The 14,360-nt window shown below is 35.2% G+C and overlaps 2 protein-coding genes across 3 annotated transcripts; both read left to right on the top strand.

Moving 5' to 3' along the window:
- The first annotated feature begins 345 nt into the window (after positions 1–345).
- On the top strand, positions 346–2,283 carry LOC107643078 (uncharacterized). The gene is made up of 4 exons (XM_016346637.3): positions 346–424; positions 535–635; positions 1,886–1,964; positions 2,059–2,283. Exons 1-4 carry the CDS (start codon positions 422–424, stop codon positions 2,104–2,106), a joined length of 231 nt encoding a protein of 76 aa, XP_016202123.1. The 5' UTR covers positions 346–421; the 3' UTR covers positions 2,107–2,283.
- Positions 2,284–6,928: 4,645 nt separating this feature from the next.
- On the top strand, positions 6,929–11,037 carry LOC107643056 (WD-40 repeat-containing protein MSI4). Of its 2 annotated transcripts, none has more exons than XM_016346613.3 (15): positions 6,929–7,378; positions 7,459–7,522; positions 7,685–7,771; positions 7,867–7,929; positions 8,108–8,173; positions 8,290–8,364; positions 8,873–8,948; positions 9,053–9,257; positions 9,512–9,593; positions 9,749–9,822; positions 9,925–10,036; positions 10,127–10,201; positions 10,289–10,337; positions 10,504–10,603; positions 10,690–11,037. In XM_016346613.3, exons 1-15 carry the CDS (start codon positions 7,119–7,121, stop codon positions 10,700–10,702), a joined length of 1,401 nt encoding a protein of 466 aa, XP_016202099.1. In that variant the 5' UTR covers positions 6,929–7,118; the 3' UTR covers positions 10,703–11,037. The 2 variants fall into 2 exon arrangements, with proteins under 2 accessions (XP_016202099.1, XP_016202090.1); XM_016346604.3 differs by having other exon boundaries at positions 10,289–10,365.
- The last annotated feature ends 3,323 nt before the right edge of the window (positions 11,038–14,360 follow it).

Genomic DNA, 14,360 nt, shown 5'->3' with positions numbered 1-14,360 from the left:
AATTTTGGTCCTCATTTGTTCAGTATAAATACTAAAATTCTTTTAACAAATAAATTTTATTAATTTATGTATGTAAATTCTAAAAAAATGAGTACAAATTATATTAACTCATGTGTACAAATTTTAATAAATATAAATATAAATTATATATTCTTTGGATACAAACACTTGAAAATATGAGTACAAACTTATTATACTTATTCCATCTTTTTAAAAAAAATATATCTAAGAGACTTTGGGTACCCAAAAAGGCTGATTGGTACAAACGAGGCCCATGATGGTTGGGCTGAATACATTATAAGCCCACTATGGACAGCAGTTTTATACATGAGAGTCTGAGACTGAGGCCAACCAAGACTGGAAGTCAGCAACGTGCAAGCAGGTTCTCGATTCGCAACAGCTCAAGATCTGCCTCTCTCTCATGGTGATCCCTCAAAACCTCAATTCCCGTTTTCTACCGATATTTCTTCACATTTCTCTATTCGTTATATATATATAATTTTGTTTCCTCTGATTTGGATGTGTGTGTGGAAGGCTCCGAAAGCAATAACGAGTCCTGTCCCAGATTCATTGTACCCGACCCTCTCCGTTCTTACTCTCGCCATTGGTCTCGTCTTAACTGCATCTTTCTTCATGTGAGTTCCTTCTCATCTTCCGAATTTCGTTCATGATCTGCATTTTATTTAGTGGTTGTATGAGTAGATTTGATTTTTACTTAGTCAAGCGAATTAGCCTGCCGATTCTCGAAGTACTGGAGTGAATTTATTCACCGACCGTAGGAAAATTAGGATTAGCGGTCTTATAGCTACAACTAATTGGACTGAGTTATATTAGTGAAGGTGAGATACTATTAGTACTGGATTTAGTTTGGTGCAAGGTTAAAAATATGGTGATAGAGGCCTACTAGGGTCAACTGAAAAGTAGGTTTGGAGGTTATTGTAAAATATGATCATTTCCTGGTGCAATGGTATATGCAAGTGGAAACTTCAATTGTGAAGTGGGGATGAGTTGTCTACACTTTGCAGTGGCGAATTTTCTTATTCCTTCCTTTCCTGTAGTTAATTGCATTTAGAGGTCCAGATGGGAACATGTGAATGAAATATGTGTCATAGGTGTGTTGGATGCAGATTTTCCATGTCGATGGATACAAAATGAGTAAGAGTCTCCAATGAGCTATCTGTTTAGCAAACAATGTAATTTATAGAGTAAAGATCAAATTCGTCCCTAAAAGATTACTCGTACTCTAAATTGGTCATCGAAAAATTTTTTAATCAAATTCGTCATTCAAATATTTGTAGTTAGTCACATTAGTCTTTCCGTTACTAATTGCGTTTAAAATTTGCTGGTACGTTAAGTGACACCACATTGATAAGGATGTCTTTACCGCTTTACCATGCACTTTAATGATAAGGATGCTTAAAATTAGCTTCTACCTTCTGTGACGTGGTTGAATGGTTCTCCCAAGGTTCTGTTCAGTTGGTATCAAAGTATTCCACTTTGTCTCTCTGCTGAAGAGGAGTGATATGGGTGATGATGCCACCGTCACAATGTTTTCTCAGAACTACTCAAAGGGGCTAGTGCACAGCCACTCCCGCATGGGCACTAAGTTGGGGAGTGTGTAGTGAAATGTTAGGATCCAATTGCAAAGTATTAAACTTGGGTCTAGCATAAGATGTATGGGATCTCTATAAGTCATCGCAATAACTAACTTTTGTGATGTAATTCTCCCATGTTCCATATCAGTAATCATTGAAGTATTCATGATATGAAGAACTCCAGTTAGCTGGATTTTTCATAACCTATATACAAATGTTCAGGTGATATCTTATCATTTCACTTCTATTCTCTATATTCATTTGAAAAAAAATACTCCTATTATATGCAGTTACGAAGCAACAACTTCCCGGAAGACCCGTTCCCTTGCTCAGGAGCTAACAACCGGGGCAGTGGCATCAGTTTTCTTGGTATGTTATGGTTGTATTTCATGTATTCGCTAAGTAACTAACATGAAACTGTTATGAAATAGTAAATTTACGCCTTTGTGTCTATCTCTGGCAGGGTTTTGGATCCTTGTTCCTCCTAATTGCTTGCGGCGTTTATGTCTGATTATGAGCAAAAGTTTTGTTAAGCAGATAGCTTTATATGAAAATTTACCCCCGGACATTTTAGTTTAATATCTGAGTTATGTTCTTAATCTATCAATGACGGTGTTGGTTGTCTGTAATGCTCAACAAGGTTATGAATTGGTGATATAGTTTTCAAGCCTGACCTTTATTGGGGAAAGTTTAAATGTGCCATCCAGCCATTGAATATCGTAGCTGATAATAGAGAACTTGTCATAAATCATAACTCGGGGACCATACCATAAGGAAACAGAAAATGTACCCCTGTTGTCTACGCATTCTGAACAACTTTTTTTATTAATTAAAAACAAGGCATCTTTGTTAATAAATGTTTTAGAAACACTTTTGTAAATTATTTAAAATATATATATTTAAAAAAAAAATTACAGTTAATGTTGTTAGAATTTCTTATATTCTCAATATTATTACATTTTTGTTCTTAAAGAGTATCTTTAAGAATTTTGTTAGTACAATCTTAATAAAAAGGATAAGTAGTGCTAAACTTTATTGTAGTGATACTTTCATTAGTGTGTTTTTAAAAAATATTTTTGTACATGTCAAAATCATCCTATCAAAATTAGTCATTATATATTTATTTTATTTAAATGTATTGTATTATACATTTTTAGTTAAATTTTGTATTATAACATATATTGTAACAACCAAATATCTTAAGAAAATAAAAATGAGGTGATGACTATTAAACCACTCTTCCACCTTAGCCCATAACAACAATAAAGACGTCTCACGGCCCACAAATTCAGATAGGCCAATACTCTATATATACTTAGTTTTACCTTTATAGTTTACAATTCATTCAATCAACAATCAATAAAATTTCTTCATCTTTTTCTTTCATAATTCTTTTATTTTTCTATTCTTTCACAATTTTATTATGGTATCAGAGCTCCTCTTGAGCTCTGCTGACATCCATGAATCAAGGAGAAAGGGCACACCAGCAACTTCATCCGGAGTCTCTTTTGGACCTTTCGTCAGCCCAACACTTTTCTTTCATGGCACTTCCTTTCAATGAAGAAGCTCGTCCTTCAAACCAACTTGAACTTCTGCCAAGTCCAACTACTCATTATCTTTGTTCTTTCAATATCTTTTCTACTTTCTTCAAATCGAGATTCATTCTTGAATACTTGGATCATTGATTCTGGTGCCACAGATCACATTGCATCAAATTTGTCTTGGTTTATTTCTTACACACAAATTTCTCCTATTATTGTTCATTTACCAAATGGTTCTCGAACTACTGTTTCTTATAAAGGCATCGTTCAATTTTCACCATCCTTGGTTCTTCATGATGTTCTTTATTTACCTCATTTCAACTTTAATATTATCTCTGTTTCAAAAATTACTTCAGCACTCATATGTGAACTCACTTTTTCATCTTCTTCTTGCACTCTACAGAGCAACAATTTGGGGACAATTGATTTGGCCAGAATGAGAGAGGGATTATATGTCTTTGAACCCAATTTCGGTAAAAATTTATCCACTACACACTCCATAAATTCCATCCAATCTCCACCCATTACACCTTCCAATATATGGCATTTTCGTTTAGGACACCTTTCTGGGCAAAGACTTAATCATTTACATAAACAATTTCCTTTTATCTCTATGCATCATGACGAGGCTTGTGACATTTGTCATCTTTCTAAACAAAAGAAACTTTCTTTTTCTCAAAGTTTTAACAAAGCCAATGCAAGTTTTGATTTATTACACTTTGATATTTGGGGTCCGTTTCGACAAAATTCTATTCATAATCATAAATATTTTTTTACTATTGTTGATGATTTTAGCCGCTTTACATGGGTTACTTTATTAAAATCAAAAGGAGAAGTACAGAATCAAATAAAAAATTTTATTACTTTAATTGAAACACAATTCAACTCCAAAGTCAAAACTATTCGTTCTGATAATGGACCAGAATTTATTTTACCTGATTTTTATGCTTCAAAGGGCATTATTCATCAACGTAGTTGTGTTGAAACTCCTCAACAAAATGGAAGGGTAGAACGCAAGCATCAACATATTTTGAATATAGCTCGTGCTCTTATGTTTCAATCTAATTTACCATCATCTTTTTGGTCTTATGCTGTTAGACATGCTGTTTATTTACTTAATAGAGTTCCATCATCCGCAATTAATTTTAAAACACCATTTGAGATTTTACTCAATCTTCCACCAAATTATCATGACATTAAAGTTTTTGGATGCTTATGTTTTGTTTCTACCCAAATGGCAAATAGATCAAAATTTGATCCAATAGCCAAAAAGACTGTATTTATTGGCTTTCAATCTGGTTTTAAAGGGTATATTGTTTATGTTTTAGAAGATAAAAGAATTGAGATTTCTAGAAACGTAATTTTTTATGAAAAGATCTTGCCCTTAGTCACAAAAAATGTCCAATTCCAGACACATTGCCAAACACACCTTCTCAAAAACAAGATTCAGTTAGTCTTCCAGTTGAACCCTCACCTATACCCATTGACCCAACTCCACCTAGTTCTTTATTTTCTCCAACAACCTCTCCTTCTTCCTCACTATCGTTTCCTAACCAAGTTGAACCCATGACCACCGAATCCCTTTCAACACTAGACACTAGCCCACCATCACCTTCTCATCCCCCGTCACCTTCTTCACCACCTGAGCAACCCCATCCTCGTCATTCCGACCGGCCTCACCGACCTCCAGCATATCTCTCTGATTACTTGTGTAATTCCTCTCTCATCTCTACAAATCAATCTCCCTCAAAGTGCAAGTATCCTTTATCTTCAGTCATGTCTTTTTCTTCTCTTTCATCTTCACATAAAAAGTTTCTTTTATCTCTACATTCTGACGTTGAGCCAAAGTCTTTTAAGGACGCCAATCAACACTCTAATTGGCGTAGTGCTATGAAAGATGAGTTGGATGCTCTTGAGCTGAACAAAACTTGGCGTCTTGTTGATTGCCCTGCAGGGGTTAAGCCGGTTGGCTGTAAATGGGTCTATCGCATCAAACGCAAGCCTGATGGTTCAGTTGATCGATATAAAGCACGCCTTGTGGCTAAAGGGTTCACTCAAACTGAAGGTGTTGATTTCTTGGAAACTTTCTCCCCTGTTGTCAAGCCTGCCACTATCAGATTAGTTTTGGCATTGGCCTCTATGAAGCATTGGCCTATACATCAGTTGGATGTCAATAATGCTTTCTTACATGGGGATCTTTCTGAGGATGTTTATATGACTCTGCCACCCGGATTTATATCTCCTCAACCGAATCAATGCTGTAAGCTACTAAAGTCACTGTATGGTTTACGACAATCTAGTCGTATGTGGTATGACAAACTTTCTCATCTTTTGCTATCTCATGGATATCAGCAGACCTCATCTGATTATAGTTTATTTGTCAAATTCATTGGTGATCAAATTTCTATCCTTTTAGTCTATGTTGACGACATTGTTCTCACTGGTAATTCTATTTCTGAACTTGCTGCCATCAAGTCTATTTTACACCAACACTTCCGAATTAAAGACTTGGGCCCATTAAAATATTTTTTGGGTATTGAAGTTGCTCAATCAGAGAAGGGAATTTGCTTATCTCAGAGAAAATATTGTCTTGATCTTTTGGAGGATTCTGGTTTATTAGGTGCTAAACCTGCCTCTGTTTCAATGGATAGTACCACAAGACTATATCAAGACCAAAGTCCCTTGCTATCCGACCCTTTTGTATATCGTCGTTTGGTTGGCCGTCTTATCTATCTCACCACTACTCGACCGGACATCATGTATGCCACTCAACAATTAAGTCAATTCATGGCATCTCCTACTGAATCTCATCTTCAAGCTGCCAAGCATGTGTTACGATATCTGAAAACTAGTCCCGGCAAAGGACTTTTCTTTCCAAGGGAATCAGAAATTCAGCTTCTCGGCTTCAGTGACTCTGATTGGGTCGGATGTCCTGACACTCGGCGATCTTTAACAGGTTATTGTTTCTTCTTAGGCAGTTCTTTAGTCTCTTGGAAGACCAAGAAACAAACCACCGTTGCCCGCTCTTCCACGGAAGCAGAATATCGTGCACTTGCCAACACAACTTGTGAACTTCAATGGATAATAAATGTGTTACAATTTTTACGCATCTCTCCTATTCGCCCACCAGTTTTATATTGTGATAATCAGAGTGCTCTTCATATTGCTGCTAACCCGGTTTTTCATGAACGGACCAAACATTTAGAGGTTGATTGTCACTTGGTTCGACAAAAAGCTCAAGCTGGAGTGATGAAACTTCTCCCAATTTCCTCTTCTGGGCAACTAGCTGACATCTTCACCAAGCCTTTGTCTCCTCAACCCTTCCATCTTAATTTGAATAAACTTAGTGTTCTTGACATCTTTCATCCTCCAGCGATGACTAATTTGAATTTGAATTTTCTAAAGTGAGGAGATTAATAAAATAAAAAAAATAAAGATTTAATTATCTTTAAATTTATAATTTTTATCATATATGAGTTTTATTATTTTTAATTTAAGAGTAACTAATTTTGCACTCCGTCATCGCTAGAGGAGATTGACCGACCAATTCAATCTCAAAAATTCTCAACTGCAAATTTGCAATTAACACAATACTAATATGAGGTGTTATACTGATATCTTTACATAAAATAAGACTTCAGTTTTAATATGATAAAATAAGTAATAAATATTTTAAATTGGTTAATTAAATTAATTTTAATTTCTACACTAATATAAAAATAATTAACTAAAATAATTCTAATAAATTAATTTAATAACTTATTTTGATCATATTAAAATTTTAACCTCCTTAGATGTAAAAAGAAGTGATTAAGAAATGTTTTTATGACAGCAATGAATGCGAACAGTATGACTGGTGAAATGTTGAGTCCACGTAGGCAAAACGGGGGAAAGTGGGGGCGCCGAGTGAGAAATAGAAAAAAAAAGGGCGGGGTTTAGGGTGAGGGGAGAGTGAGTGAGGAGAGGAAGCAGCTGGAAGAAGATGGAGAGTGGTGGTGAAGAAGTGGTGGTGAAGAAGAAGCGCGGAAGGAAACCGAAGCCGAAGAACGAGGAAGGGCAACAGCAACAGGTGAAGACCCCCAAGGAAAGCAAGAGATCACAGCAACAACACCATCAACATCAACATCAGCAGCACGTCAATGCAAATGCTGAAGACAAGTACAACAGATGGAAGGCCGTTGTCCCCGTCCTCTACGACTGGCTCTCCAACCACAACCTCCTCTGGCCCTCCCTCTCTTGCCGGTTCTCTCTCTTTCTCTCTCTCTCGCTAGGGTTTTGCTTCTTCGTTTCATACACTCTCTCTCACATTTTTCTTCTTTCAGGTGGGGCCCTCAGCTGGAGCAATCTCATCACAAGAATCGCCAGCGTCTCTACCTTTCTGAGCAGGCAAGCCATCTATTTTTATTATTATTTTCATACTTGTAATTTTTGTTTAATTACATTTGATTTTGCCATCTACGAGTTGTTAATTATTCCATTGTATTTAGTGTGAGGGTGGCTATTCTTGTGTTTCATTTTCAACTAAGTACGTTTTGTTGTTGGTGCTAGACGGATGGTAGTGTTCCCAATACTCTGGTCATTGCAACTTGCGATGTTGTCAAGCCTAGGGTTGCAGCTGCAGACCACATTTCACAGGTCCCTTCTTGTTCTTATGCCACGTTTGTCCTTTTTGCTTCCATGTTTCAAACTTTGAGTCTCTATTAAGCTGCTATGGCTTTCTTTCTTTTCAGTTTAATGAGGAGGCTCGCTCCCCATTTGTCAAGAAGTACAAGACCATCATTCATCCTGGAGAGGTACGTATTCAAACTAAATTTACACTTCCTTTCATGCATCTTTGTTTTCTTTTATTTTGTTTTTTGTAATTTGTACATGGCTTATTAGTAATCCATGTTGGATTTGATTTCATTTTATCAACATCAAGGTCTTGCTGTTTGTTGACCTGATTTTGAGCCTTTGAGGACGAATTTGCAGGTGAATAGAATTAGGGAGATGCCGCAACATTCTAATATTGTTGCTACTCATACAGATAGCCCTAATGTAAGAACTCCATCTTTTACTTTTGTGGATACTTTTTTAACTAGTTTACCATTGTATTATTTGATTTTTCATTCTTCGTTTTGTGATTTCTTTATCTTATCACCCGCAAAATTCAGGTTCTGATCTGGGATGTTGAAGCTCAGCCTAATCGTCATGCTGTCCTTGGAGCCACAAACTCTCGTCCAGATTTGGTATGGCCGAGTGACTGAGTGTTAGTCTTTTGTAACATTATTTTATCTTTAGAAACTCAATATATTTTGTACAATGAAATAGAACGAGGCAGACACATTTTCATACATGTGTAAAAGTAAAACTATGTTCAAGCCTTATAATTGAGAATTTGTCACTAATTTGGTGCTAGATTATCCATTGTTTTCTTTGGTTGCATTGTGGAATAAAATGTCCAATTCCTCCATTTTATACTTGAGACTTGTTGCTATTTCCTATTAGACAGAAAAGTGGGATAGCAATTGTGGTCAGAGCAGACCCCATGTGCACCATAAGTTGGAACGGATAATAGTGAATTGACATCTACACTTTGAATTATGCAAGTACATATTTTGTCCTCTTAAATCATCCATTCTTTAAGAAGCTCCTGATGTCACATTATTTATTTATACATTTTTTCTCCTTGTTATTGCTGTTTGATATGAATGCTGTTTCATGATTTTTTTTCATATAGACCTTTTGTTCTTGCAGATATTGACTGGACACCAAGACAATGCGGAGTTTGCTCTTGCAATGTGCCCAACTGGGCCATATGTGCTTTCTGGAGGTTGGAGTACTTTATAGACATTCATTAAGCAATTGAATCTCTAAATTCCTGCTCTTTTATTGATGTGGTTATTCTCTATCTAAAAGATGTGGCATACATTGTAGGAAAAGACAAATCGGTGGTATTCTGGAGCATTGAAGACCATATAACATCTGCTGCAGACTCCAAATCTGGCGGGTCAATTAACAAACAGAACACCAAATCTGGGGAAGGCAATGATAAATCTGCTGATGGCCCATCTGTTGGACCACGGGGTATCTACTGTGGACATGATGAAACTGTTGAAGATGTGGCATTCTGCCCCTTTAAGTAACTAATTTTCTTACTCTATACCGACTAGTTATTTCAATATTTTTATATTTACTCATTTAAGTGGCCATTTTAAATTTATCATTCACCTTATTATGAACTCCATTCGAGATATAATATCAGTTATAAGCCTCTACCTTGCAACTTAAGCTTTGAGGAGAATGGGTTCTTAACAAATCCTGTAGTGTCCTCAGGAACTAAACTTCAAGTTTAATAAACCATCACTTCCTAACACCATCGTAATCATGCTGAAGTGCACAGGAGTTCTGTAGTGTTGGAGATGATTCGTGTCTAATATTGTGGGATGCACGTGCTGGCTCTGGTCCTGCAGTTAAGGTATATATGCTTTTTTTACCTCAATCATCCATTCAAATTTTGGATAACAAATTGATATCTACAACTAATTGTGTTTCACTGTATTTTGTGGTAACAGATAATTGTCCTTTTTTTTCATTTAGCTGAATTCCGTTTTTCCTATGCTTTTGTGACAGGTTGAGAAAGCTCATGATGCTGATCTTCACTGTGTTGATTGGAATTTCCATGATGTTAATCTAATTCTTACTGGGTATGTTCTGCTGTTGTTCAGAACTTCAGTTCTTGGAATTAGTTCATTATTTAATTTAGTTTGGACTATTACTATTTGACTGGTTCTACCTTCTATATCTAGGTCTGCAGATAATTCTGTTAGAATGTTTGACCGCCGCAAACTTACATCTAATGGAGTTGGATCAGCTGTTCATAAATTTGAGGGTCACTCAGCTGCTGTTCTTTCTGTTCAGGCAATTGGTTTTATTTTTCATTTTTAAACATTATAGTATTAACTGGCTATGCCACAAGATATGCTAATTGCTTCTTTATGATTAATTCAGTGGTCTCCGGACAAATCATCTATCTTTGGAAGTTCTGCAGAAGATGGTCTTTTAAACATTTGGGATTATGAGAAGGTTAACTCTCAATTGGATTGTGTTTCACTGCTCTGTACCACAATTATTCTAACTGTTGGCATCTTTTGCTTTTATTTTGTAACACAGGTGGGTAAAACCACAGAACGATCTGGAACAACAGCAAGTTCTCCTGCAGGTTTGTTTTTCCAACATGCAGGTCATAGGTATGAAAGCACCGTCCATGTAGAACTGTATCTAAGGGATTACCTTGTTGTCTTTGCCTATTTGTTACTGCTTTTGTTTGAGACATGTGGTAGTTTTTCTGTTAACGTGTCACTTAAGAAGTTTATATTTGTACACAGAGACAAAGTTGTTGATTTCCACTGGAACTCATATGATCCATGGACTATGGTTAGTGTGTCTGATGACTGTGATAGTAATGGTGGTGGGGGAACATTGCAGGTATGGCACCAAACAAAAATTCTCAAATTCATTATCTATTTATTGAGCATGGCTTTGGCTGATACTTTGAAGTTAAATTGGTGCAGATATGGCGCATGAGTGATTTAATCTACAGACCTGAAGAGGAGGTTTTGAGCGAGCTAGAGAAATTCAAATCTCATGTATTGACATGTGCAGCTGCAAAGTGATAAAATCCTTCCCCCTGGATATATAGTGGTATTAATTTCATTTCTTAGCTTGTCCTTAGATTACAATTTGAAAACTGGTATGTTTCTTCCTTAGCCTGACCCATGATTAACATAGCTGCAGTGACTGTAATTGAAAAGGGTGTAATAACCACCTGATCCTTGTTAGTTCTTACGCTGGAGTTCCGTTTAAATCTTGTATGAATGTTGAAAGGGTGTTTTTAAGTGGACATTTGCATGCTGGTTCAATGACCAATGTTGATCATCCTTAGATTAAATATATATGAAATGGAAGACATTTATGATCTAATGGTGAGAATAAGAAAGACTATGCGTAGTCTTTGACTCTCTGTAGATTGTAGACTTACTTTTTTTACTCAATAGTGGACCACACCACATAGGTACCCCACCCCATAATATTAGGTGCAGAGCGCAATGCGCACCACCCACAAGTCACGAGTATTAGCACACTGTGATTTGGCCACGTGTGAAGGTTGTTGACTCAAGTCAATGAGAAGGGAAGGGCTGATATGGGGTCCCATCCCACCATTCCAGACGCCGTATCCTTCCTTTATTTCTTTCAATTCTTCGTTGGTTGATGGGTGTGTGCCATGTCTGTGCCAGAGGCTCGCACCACAGCAGAGGAGTTGATGGAAGAGTGGTGGTCTGGAGCGGAGGTGTTAGGAGGAGGAGGAGGAGGAGCATGTGCAACGAAGTTCGTGGAGGACCCATACTCATCTCTGGTGGTGGTTCAGTCGTCGTCTTCATACGTGACCATAAATGGCAATGAGGAGAGTTGCGGATCTTCCTTCTCTGACAGTGGCACCTCCCTCATGGCCACCTTTCACTATAACCCCACCCTTCCACCTTCACTCATCTCTTCTTTCTTCCCATAACTGAATGGTAAGTGGTGACAGTAGATTAGCATTAGCATTGGCAAATAGGACACAGTAGATGTAAAGCACGCTAACATAACCAAGGAAGCACCCATTGGTAACTCAATTGTGATGTTTCTCTTCATGCTTCATAGCATTATGTGAAGAAATGTTCTTTAATTTGTTTCAATTTTTCGCCTTTTTTTTTTTTTGGGACCAAAATATTGTCAAATTTTAATGCAACCAGCACCTGGGGTCCTGAACCTGAATCCTGATCTATCAATCAGTCACAATCAATATTCAATAAGTGATTGTCGGCGCTGTCATCCCATTTATTGGTTCTATGCGTTGGGCTCCAAAATTTTATTGGGCCGGTTACCTACGAATTTAAGTCTTAAATTCCATTTCTTCGGGCTCCAAAAGTGTTGTCTGGATAGTATTTGACTGTTTAAATTACTTACATGTATATTTTTTGGGGAATGATTTGTTTTATAGTAACAGGTTAAGCATTATAAATAAGGAAAAATTTCAAGTGTAAAAGGAATACTGGTGTTCCAGTTATTTTAACTGTTGATTTCAATTAATATATATTACATATATTTTTTATAATTCAGATCAACAGTTAAAACAACTGGAATATCGGTGTTTCTGGTACACTTGAAACTCTTCTTATAAATAAAATCACTTTGAACAATGTGACTACACGAATATAAATACAATATATCAACTAAATTTTTATAAAACGTATGTATTTATATAAATTTTAAATAATTTATGTTATCATTTGTAGGTGTGACCTTATTAGTAATTCCAAATATCACGTGAAACATCCAGATTCCAGACCAGAATAATATGGTGTTCTAAGGGGTCTTAGGTACTCAAAAGTGATGTGAGAAAACTATAATTAGTCCACTAATATATAATAATCATGTCCAATAAATTTTAATAATAGATAGACCAAAAAATAAATTAGTCTAGTTTGACATTTGATTAGTACGTCTGTAGCCTAGCTTTTTTTTAATGCTTATTTTCTTGTGTCTGATGTGTAGCCTATTCGATTGTAGGAAAATGCAAATAAATTAAAATAGTTCAAGTTCGTCAACCTAACAATGTGGTTTTTTGATTATAAGAGATATCACTACAGCCACAACAAACTAAAGCACTTGAATCGCAAGCATACTGCATTGGAAAATATTATGTCTCCATCGTTACCCTCTTGAGTGTACTTTTATACGCGACCGTGTTGAAATGTTTAGTATAGAATTTGTCATGTTATATCTTTATCATAAAAAATATATTACATGTGTGTGTTTTAATACATCGATAAATAAATCATTGTCACTAGTATGTGTCATTCGATTTCTTTTCTTAATGAAAGATAGCTTCATCAGCAGATAGGTTAGCAATGACTAATTCAAATGCATTACTTCACGGACTTAATTAATCAGTCTCTTAAGATACTATTATTATTATAGCTAATAGAATTAAAATGTTATTTTATATAAACGTATTTGATTTTATTTTCTCAAGAACTAATGAAATCCTTTCTATTTAATTTTAAGTTTTGTTAGTGTTTCAAGAACATAAACGAATGAATTTAAAATGAGAAGTTTTAATTTCTAATCAAGAACAAGAATATATGTTTGTTTCAATCAAAACTGTTCTAGTGATTAAATATTTGTAAAACTTTTCCTGTTAAACTTTGAGTGCATTTGTTAAAAATAAATATATAAGAATGAAAAATAAAAAAATATTGAATAAAAGTTCTGAAAATGATTGGTTTCTATGAAAATGAATTCTCTTAATTTTTTTAACAATTGAGAGAGGAAAGTGTAATCTCTAATCTTTTAATGTTTTCTCTCTCATATTTTTTTTTAATCTTATTTATAAAACTAGGTGTGAAATATCATACTTTATTTCCTCAATTATTAAAAAAAAAAAGAGTATTAAGAGACCAGTAAATTTTGTGATTTATAGCTATTATTAATATTTTTAAAAAGATTATATTTAATAATATAAAATGACTCATTTTTTTTATTGATCAAATTTTAATAAAACTGCTAAACTCTTAAACATTTTCTTAAAAAAAATTGAGAGAATCTATTTCCGGATTTCTACCTATGCTACATGAATCCCTAGAGGAGCCTGTGAAAACCTTTTGAAATTCTCAATCAAAATTTGGTTCAGTGCTCAAGAAAAAATTTCACGATAGACGATGTGAAGTGGAGTAATTATATGGGATTACGTGGGGATTTCTTACTTGTGAGTTTCTGAGTAATTATGCTTTGATAATGATGCATTACTACCCCCTAGTTAACAACTAATCATGTGTTCAATATAGATATGATTAAGCTATTAACTAATTAGCATCTCCCATCTATATTGGACTGTTTTCATTGGCCGCCTTGTCCACATATCATTGGTTCTAATTTTATATGCTTCTATCGCTTCCCCATACGAACTAGGAAATGGATCTTCTCCAATTTTTTTTTAACACTTAGAGAGAATAAAGTATGATCTTTCATTTTTAATTTTATAAGTAGGACCAAAAATAAAGAAGAGAGAAAAAACAATGAAAAATAAAATTAAATACTGAATACCATTCAATTTTTTTTTCATTTGAGAGAATTCACTCCCTACAAACTACACTTTTCATTTAAAAGGAGTTGAATTAATATAGTGCATTAATTATTCAAA

This window comes from Arachis ipaensis, chromosome B1 (genome assembly GCF_059453495.1).
Source record: "Arachis ipaensis isolate K30076 ecotype BB chromosome B1, ASM5945349v1, whole genome shotgun sequence".
Lineage (NCBI taxonomy): Eukaryota > Viridiplantae > Streptophyta > Magnoliopsida > Fabales > Fabaceae > Arachis > Arachis ipaensis.
Note: the sequence above shows the minus strand (reverse complement) of the source record. Positions and strands in the feature narration are given on the sequence as shown.

Excerpts from the sequence above, each read along its gene's own strand:
- LOC107643078 (XM_016346637.3), top strand. Across the intron at positions 636-1,885 it reads TTAACTGCATCTTTCTTCAT|TTACGAAGCAACAACTTCCC; the intron begins GTGAGTTCCTTC and ends TATTATATGCAG. Across the intron at positions 1,965-2,058 it reads CAGTGGCATCAGTTTTCTTG|GGTTTTGGATCCTTGTTCCT; the intron begins GTATGTTATGGT and ends TATCTCTGGCAG.
- LOC107643056 (XM_016346604.3), top strand. The coding sequence starts at position 7,119 with ATGGAGAGTGGTGGTGAAGAAGTGGTGGTGAAGAAGAAGCGCGGAAGG. Across the intron at positions 7,523-7,684 it reads GTCTCTACCTTTCTGAGCAG|ACGGATGGTAGTGTTCCCAA; the intron begins GCAAGCCATCTA and ends TGTTGGTGCTAG. Across the intron at positions 9,594-9,748 it reads GCTCTGGTCCTGCAGTTAAG|GTTGAGAAAGCTCATGATGC; the intron begins GTATATATGCTT and ends CTTTTGTGACAG.